Source organism: Lathyrus oleraceus, chromosome 5 (genome assembly GCF_024323335.1).
Source record: "Lathyrus oleraceus cultivar Zhongwan6 chromosome 5, CAAS_Psat_ZW6_1.0, whole genome shotgun sequence".
Classification (NCBI taxonomy): domain Eukaryota; kingdom Viridiplantae; phylum Streptophyta; class Magnoliopsida; order Fabales; family Fabaceae; genus Lathyrus; species Lathyrus oleraceus.
The window spans coordinates 364,503,969-364,512,948 of NC_066583.1; the positions used below are offsets into that span (position 1 = coordinate 364,503,969).

The window sequence follows — 8,980 nt, forward strand, 5'->3', positions numbered from 1 at the left end:
GCGGATGCGACACATAGACCATCAAAGCTAATGACCGAAAATAAGTGTTTGATAGGAGGAAACCCATTGGGAAGAATTTATTTTTATTTTGCATTAAATTTTAATTTTTTTACCATGTCAAATTGTGTGTTATATTGTTGGAAGAGAAAGTAGGAAAAGAAGAAAAGAAAGAAAAAGCAAATAAGAAGAAGATAAGGAAAAAAATATAGAGGAAAAAAAGACTTCAAACCCTGGAATTATCATGCAGCCTATCACACGCATGATAAGACTCCATCGCGCACATAATATAGGCATCACGCGTACGATAGCGACGTTAGGGAGAATCTGTGGACCGTTTCTACGCCATTTACCTTGAACCTTATATACAGAAGCTTCAGGTGTTGCTGCATGGCCATGTTTGGCCTTTCAAAAATGGTGCATCATTAATTACATAGTAACACAGAGGTTTGTAGGTAGCTGGCTCTTCATCAAGATTTTCTTCCTCAGTCACTTATGTGATTGTGTCATATTTTAAGGGTAAAATAGAGATCATATTGCAAATGATATCTAATTTTGGCTCAGACCCTGAGTCGAAGTTGTCTGTCTCCATGTCGACATATTCGACTATTTTATCCTTTATTGCTTTCTCCTCATTTATTAGTGATATAGTGGGAAACAAACTTTTCTTAACAGACAATCGACTAGCTTGGCCTTTATCGATAGCTTGAATGTTATCACTTCCGCTGGAACTTTCAGCCTCTCGTACAACTTTCTTATTTCTCTGGTGTCTCCTCCACTAAGTTCTAGTCATGGGGTTGTTTCCCATGTAGTTATGTGAGACATAGGAGTACTTCTATGAGACTTGAGAGTTGTCTTTGTATGAGGAACTAACACCTATATTGACTACTTTCTATGTACTTCCATCAATTGTTAATTTCCTAGTAGGGCGTAACCATTCTCTAGGAGATGTGTCTACAGTGGGGACATAAGTCCCACCTTAGAGTTTTATTGGACCTTTTCCCTTGCTAGAGAAAAGTTCTTTGGGTTTATCATGTCGGAATTTTTTTTAGCTTGGTAAGGGTTTATCCTCTCTAGTTTATTAGCAACTTCTTTGTCAAACACAGAGCTGCACCTAGGGCACAACATCCCTTCTGAATATTTCAACCTGTAACGATTTAAAAAGTCGATTAATTCTTCTTCAGCTTTTAGGTAGACCTTTGTTGCTTCATCTTCATAGTTTTTTTTGTATTCAGCCCTAGCTTTGTCGACAGTGTCGACCACCATGATGTCTACTGGCTCGACAAAGAGAGCCTAACTTTTGTTTCAACGTCCTCTTCTGGCCATGATTTCCGCTTGTCGACAAACTTGAGCCTGCCATCCTTGAGAGAATTTTGCACCAGATCCTTGAAAAATACACATTGAGAAGTTTTATGACCCAAAAAATTATGGAATTTACAAAAACATTTTTCCTTTCTTTGTTCTAATGGTGTGACCTTAACCTCTTTAGGCACAACAATTTTTCCATCACCAACCAATAGATACAATATTTTGTCACACTTAGTAACATCAAAGGTATACGTTTTAGCAAATAATTTTTCATTTTTGGGTTCGACGGAATTCTTCCCATTTAAGGGTTTGAGCAATTTGCATGTGTACGGAGGTCCTAGCTTTAGTTCTATCATATTAACCTTATTCTCCTCTACATACTCATACTCTGAGTCAGATGAATTTCCTATGTTGTCGACTTCGACATGAGCCACATTTTTTTTACTGAACTTGGAGGTTCTAGCTTTTTTAGCCTTCAATCGTTCGACTTATCGAACTCTATCGGTCAACTGGGTCATGTCTCTAAAGTATTGGGTGTCTAATTTCTTCCTAATGGAGTAGTTAAGACCCCCTGCTGCCAGTTCGACTAACTCATGTTCTGGAACTTACGTAAAACATATCGCTTTCAAGGTTCTAAACTTATTGAGGTAATCATTGATATTTTAGCCACCTTTCTCCTTACACTGGCCAATTCCTTGAGACTAATCTTACATTTTCCCATGTAGAATTGTTCGTTAAATGCCCTTTCTAATTGGGCCTAAGTAAAGATGGAATTTGGGGAAAGGATGGTGAATAATGTAAAAGCGTTCTTAGTAAATAAGTTCGGAAAATACTTGATTTTCATATTCTCATTGTTGGCTAAATCACCAGCCTCGGTCTGGTACCGGGCGACATGTTCGACAGTGGATTCGTTAGTATCACCGACAAACTTGGTGAACTTTGGGACTTCCCAACCCCTAGGCAATTCGGTTTTTCTTACATATTCAAATAATGGGGATATATAGTTTGGTATGAGGAGGCCCACGTTGAGGCCATTTTGGACCAAAACGTGTTTGACAACATTAGTGATATGATCTTGTATCCGTACATTATCTTGTCGGGCTTGTCTAAGGACTTAGTGAGCATCTTGGTTCAGTTGAACAAGGACCATGTTGAGGCTTTTTGGCCTTTAGTATTTTTCGAAAACCCTATTTTCTAGGGGATTAGTCAACTGAGGAATATTAGGCACTAGAGTCAGTGGTGTTGGTGGTGTGCCAAAAAAACAGTAATCCTACCCATTTGGTGGGCTAATTGTTGATAACTCTTATTCGTGTTCTCTACAAGTGAGATAAACATGTTGTCTATTTATTGTGTAATCGTATGGATCATATCATGGTTACTTTCATCCATTAATTGTCTCATGACCTGAATAGAGTTATTGGTCAAGGACAAAGCACCCTAAGGAGGAAAATACCCCAACCTCCTGGTGGTTGTCCTAGTTGGCCAAAGTTATCCAAAGTGGACGTTGAAGCCAAATATGACTTAAAAGGTGACGAAATTGCCAACACGTTTTCTGAATATATTGACGTACTAGGGTGCAGGATTTCCATCATTCCAATTGGCATACTGTATGACTGTTCTTTCTGAGGTAACTAGAAACTTAGATAAGGAGGCCTTTGGTCTCCTAAGTTCTGTAGTTCCCTAGAAAAGGTTGGTGCGCTTGACGCTTGTGGTGATGAAACCCCAACATCTGATGGTATGGAATACACTACTACTTGGCTTATGACAGTAGGCATTTCCTCGACGGGGGTTGGAACCATATAATTGTCGATACTAGCAACCGCCGATTGTCTCCTAGGCTTGGAGTATTACTCTGGGAAGGGGTTTCATTTTTATGAGACATTTCAGAAAGTTGCTTACCACTCCTTAAGTTCATATAACACAATATCTCACAAATGGAGAGACATTACAAATAAAATAACATAATACACCTTTTTCTGCAAAAATATTCGCACAAAAGGATCCCTTTGGGCGTGCCAAATTGTTTACCAGTACTTTTGATAAATAATCACGAGTTTAGAAAGTTTGTGAGATTAACTCGAAAAATATCCAAAGCAGTTTATGCAAATGATTTGTGTGAACATATGTGCATGTGAATTGAATGCAGTCGTCGCATGAACAATAGCGACATAGGAAAAGACTTTAAAAGAAGTTAAGTTGTGATAAATGATAAGGTAAAATTTAATAAATGACATTAAACAAAGAAAAAGTAAAAGTAAATGTTTTGTTTAAGGAAACAAATAACTGGTGAAAAGATTGGATGCAGACACATACATATTTCTTGCTCAACTGTTTCTCTCTTTGACTCGGATACTTTAGAGGTATGGAGAATATGTATGAAATTTTGCGATCCTAGATCCCATGTATGAGTTTGTTATTTATTCTATTTATAAAGTGACCATCAACAATGATTATGACTACTAAGGAACTACCACATTTACTCCAGGTTCAATCTTCAGGCTCCCATTAGCGTCCTTACGTGTTATCCACGACACTATCTGTTTAAAACCCATGTTGAGTTGTAACTACTTCCAACTTCCCCACGAACCCCTAATGGTAACCGCTCCAACATGTTGTCGACGTTGTCTACCAAGGACTGTGGACTTGTAAATTTACTAAGTCTTTCAACCTTACGTGGTCCAGTCGAGTGGTATTCTTGCTGAAATAAAGGCCCCTGTCAACTACCCTTTTCGAGATTCTGGACATGTTTCCTAGCGATCTTGGTCTTGTGGATTTATCCATGAGATTCCTTTAAACCACGTTTCCCTGTGTCAATAGCTTGGTCGATCCCTCATTATCACTTTGTCGGTGCTTTATCATTAATGTTCTTTAAAACACTTCATTAATGCTTTCTCATAGAAAATATCTTTTTATTGAGACTCTTTGTTGACTTTCTACTAGCTGAAAAAATCCAAGTGTAACATCTATATCTAATTTTTGTTGTTGTATATTCTTCTTAACTATTTAGCTCATGCATTCTTCTAGAATTATTTGTTTGTGGTTGATTATTTGGTTTGTAGACTCATTTCGATCTATATCTATTTGATGTTGTCAAAGGGGGAGAAGTTGTAATGTGAGTCTAGAATTGTTTTATGTTTTTTATGACGTGGTTTGTGTGCAATGTTTCAGGGGGAGCACAAGTATTTTTGCTTTTGGCTCAAAGTCGACTCAATTCCAAGTGAAATCTTGACAAGCATTAAAGGGGGGGGGGGGGGATGTAGTTGCATGTCCTCTATTACGGTGGTTTTGTTGCTTGTCATATCTCTTTCATTTTCATTTACTTTCATTTATGGAGTCTCCTTCTTGATTTTACATCATCTCTTAATCAAGTTTGGAATAATTCATCTTTAGCATGCATAAAACAATAGTTATGTTTAAACTTGATCATAATATTTTTAGTCATTTGCATGAGTTAGTGAAATAAGAACCATATGTATTATTGATTCAAGTTAGGTGTAAAAAACAACTCTGAGTATTTCAAAAATTATGAAAAAATTCAGATTTTGTGTGTTTGATTCGAATCAAGCACATATCCTGATTCGAATCACTTTGGGAAAAGGCAAATTAGAGATTTCAAACACTTTGATTCGAATAGGAATTTACACATGATTCGAATCAGTCAATTTTGGGTCACCTATGCTTGATTTGATTCGAATCTGACTTTACATTTGATTCGAATCAAATGATTTTTCCATATTTTTCTGTTGGCTCTGCTTGAATTGACTGAAATCAGAATTAATACTTGATTCGAATCACAAGGTCTTTGATTCGAATCAGATTTTGTTCTTGATTTGAATCAAATGATAAATGGGTCAAAACTCTATTTTCTTTCTTATTCCATTTCACTTGTTCACTTGACTCATATCATGAAATACTCTTGATTCGAATCTAACTAACTTTTTTCATTCATTTGTGTGCTTAATTTCAAGCACATATAAATTCTTTTTGCCATCATTGTCACATAACAACTCACATAACATTTTCATAATCTTTGTTGTGATTGTGTGAAAATCAACACCATCTGTTTTTGAAAGTTCAAAACTCTTGCAACAAATTTCTTTCATCTTCAACCTCAGCTTGATTTCAAATCTTGATAATGAGAGATGTGTAATTGATTGAGGGAGACATAGTCTTGAAACTAATCGTTCTTGAAGATTTGGTTGAGATTTTGAGGTAGCTTTTAAGATTGAGGTTATTGTCGTTGGTGTTGACAAATTCTAGTGAAAAAAATGAGGTTTTTCTCTCCATATTGCCTTGGTAGTGATTGTGTGGGATGCTACGGATAAGACAAAGTTTTTGTCAAATCTTTGGATAATTCGTCCCTCAAGGAATCGGTAGGATCAAGGGATGATTGCTACACACAAAGAGTTGGAGTAGATTGGTGATATTGGAAGATTTAAAAAGCGTCAATCGAGTAAAAATTACATAAAAGAGTTCGATATTACATTGTGTATAACCCAGGTTCCAATGGAAAACAATTGAAGAATGCACGTAAGAAAAGTAAGAACGAATGTCGAAACACTATATATGTTGTGTCATATTATTTATATATATATATATATATAATTCAAATATCCACCCCAATTCAAAAAGAAGTCTTTGACTTCAATGTTAATATCTTTGACCAAAATTTAATATTAAAAATATAAATATTAGTTCATTATCAATTCTTTAAGATAACTAAACAAATTTGTAGTAAAATTTATAAGTTCAGTGGATTTTATTGGTTGGGTATGGATTTAGCCTAAAGTCAATTATTTTGGATAGTTTTTAATTTTTGAAAGACATGTTGACCTACTAATCCGGTCCAACCTATTTTTTAAAATCAATTTGGCTGGATATGATCGAATTTGGTGGATTTACCTAACTTATATACATTTTTATATATACTTTTCCCTCCATTCTTTTTTAAGTATTTTTTGAAAAAAATTATTTTTTTTAATCGTCAATTACAAATTTTAAGATAATATTAAGGGTAATGCTAACTTGTGCCATAAGGACACAAGTTAAGAAATAAAGAAAATAATTTTGTGTTGGAAATTGTGTAATGATTTTAATAAAGATATAAAATTAATTTTATAATTGATTTTTTCAGTACAAACTTTCTACAAATGGATGTCTTATCTTGTGCCCTCTAGGACACAAGTTAGTATTATCCTAATATTAATTTTATTTTTATCAAAATTACCTATAAAATATGAATGTAATAAATAATTAAGGATATTATAGGAAAAAGAAAAATTATTATTTAAAAAGTAATAATAATGATTAATTTTTTTGATAGGGATTAAAAATAAAAAAATACCCTTAAAAAGGAATAGGAGGGAGGACTATGAGATTTATCAAATTATAACCCATGCATAAAGAATTACCAGCAACAAGATAACATATGACAAAATCGAGTAAGTGACGAACGGAGGCTCAAACGCTAGAAGAAGAAAAAAAAATACCAAATTGCATTAGCCTATAATTTAGCGGGTTGGTGAATTATTAACTAGTGAAGTACTAGTATGAGTAAAAATATTATAAAATGTAAAATAATTTTAAATATTTTTCAGAAATTTATATAACTTAACTAAGTCCTCCTTCTATTTGGTGTGTCCCTTATCTGTCTGCATTCACTGGCCATAAGAAAATTTTAATCTTTTTTCCAAAACGTTAATCACAATATAATTGAAGAATAGTAAACAAATGGATACACTTGAGCAACATTTCATGCTCCCTCATCACTAAATTTAAAACACTGTCAAATAGTACAAAATAAAAAATCAAATAAAAATCCACGCCCTCACTACTTCAACCCAAACCAAAAAAATAAGAACAACGTTTTAAATTCCCTTACTAAACAAACTAGAAATCATTTAAGATAATTAAATTAAAAGCAACATATTATAAACTTTATGCTACACCTCACACCATTAGAATTCCGAAAATCAAAGCCAAAACCAAAACTCCTATACCGCGAAACCTACCGGCGCCGCTATCGTCGGCATCATCATCAGCTGCATCACCCGGCGATTCAGCCGGCGTATCAGAATTATCGTCACTCGGCGCATCGGCAGCCTTCTTTTTCTTCTTCTTATCCGCCTGAGGAGCGGGAGCATCAGCAGGTGTAGGCTCCGGCGCCGGTGCCGGAGAAGCACTCGGAGCTTCACTCTTAAACAATTCCTCTGGAAGAAGAACCTTAGAAATAGTATAGATCGCAAGCGGCTGCTCGTCAAGGATCGTGTTTGTGATCTTAGCAGTTACAAGTTTCGTCTTCAACGTGATCTCATCACCGTCGTTCTGAACGGTGAAATCGTACTTTTCAGCACCATCGGTAGCAAGAGTGTTCATAACTCCATTGTTAGATTTAAGATTGGCGATAGATTGATATATCGGAACGCCGTGAAATTCGAGGAGAGCGATTTGACCGGCGGCGGTTAGGTTTTTGAACTTCGGAAGAAAGCCTTTGAAAGCATCGTCGGCGGGACAGAAAATAGTCAATCCACCGTCTATATTATCGGTGAAAATATTATAAGCTTCACTCGAATTAAAAAGAGTGTCGGCGAAGATTTTGCAACCGTGTTTGGACATAATCGCGGTGAGATTTTGTTTGCTAGGTGCTGGTGTAGGAGCTTCCGCTGCTACCGATGGAATAATTTGACTAATCTGAATAACCGAAATGTTGTACTGAATTTCTTTAACGGATTTGACGTAGACAGCAGGTAGGGTTCCGCCGTTGTCATTAGCGCCGAATCCGACTTTTCCGCCGCGAAGATCGGTAATGTTGACTAGTCCCGAGGCTCCAGGTGCGGAGCCTGTGGCTTGGAACAATGTGGAAACAAGAGCGGTTCCGTTTGTGATTTGGTGAAGCTTTTTGGCGTCGAAGTAGTCGACGAGAACGTGGAGGGAGAGGATGTTTTTCACGGTGTAGATCGAGAGGTCTTTTGCGATGAGGTCGTCCATGGCGGCATTGTTGACGGCGAGGACGGTGATTGTGTTGTGACGGTCGATTTCGGAAGCGAGGCGTGTTAGGGTTAGGTAGTGGTTGAAGGTGGAGAACTCAGGGTTTTGGGAGAGAATGTGTGAAATGTTGTGTGCGATGGAGGTTGTGAGAACGGCGGAGAGGATTAAAAGCGCCGCCGAGAAGGCCGCCATTGTTGGTGGTCGGTGCATGCGGAAGAGAAGAAGAAGAATGAGATCTGTAAAGAGTGAAGACAGTGCAGTGTGAGAATGAGAACTGAGAAGTGAAGAATATGAGACTACAAAGGTACTACTGATAAGAGTGTTAAATACAATGGGGTCTGGAGATCGAGATTATTACGGATTTACCATTAAACCCACAGAAATTAATTAGGATAATAACAAATGTAATTTTAAGTAATTAATTATATTTCTAGAAAAATAATAAATATAATAAGATGTCATTGAACACAACGTAATCACAATTTTTTAATTATACAAGTTTAATAGCAAAATTCAAATATTCACCATTATATGTGATTTCCTAATTATGTGCGTGAGTTTTATACTAGTAATTTTTTTGTTAAATTCAAAAAATGGGAAAGAATCTGAAAGGGCAAAATATGAGAAGTTGAGTCAAGGAGGAAGTTGTTGCCAGCATATCACGTGACTTGATGAGTATCACTTTCTT

At 36.1% G+C, this 8,980-nt stretch overlaps 1 protein-coding gene across 1 annotated transcript; it reads right to left on the reverse strand.

The window, feature by feature from the left end:
• Positions 1-7,040: 7,040 nt before the first annotated feature.
• On the reverse strand, positions 7,041-8,758 carry LOC127084729 (fasciclin-like arabinogalactan protein 1). Its single transcript, XM_051025237.1, has one exon. The coding sequence runs from the start codon at positions 8,500-8,502 to the stop codon at positions 7,255-7,257; it is 1,248 nt and encodes a 415-aa protein (XP_050881194.1). The 5' UTR covers positions 8,503-8,758; the 3' UTR covers positions 7,041-7,254.
• Between the last annotated feature and the right edge of the window lie 222 nt (positions 8,759-8,980).

Bases quoted from the DNA above. Each gene is read 5' to 3' on its own strand.
- LOC127084729 (XM_051025237.1), bottom strand. From the start codon at position 8,502: ATGCACCGACCACCAACAATGGCGGCCTTCTCGGCGGCGCTTTTAATC.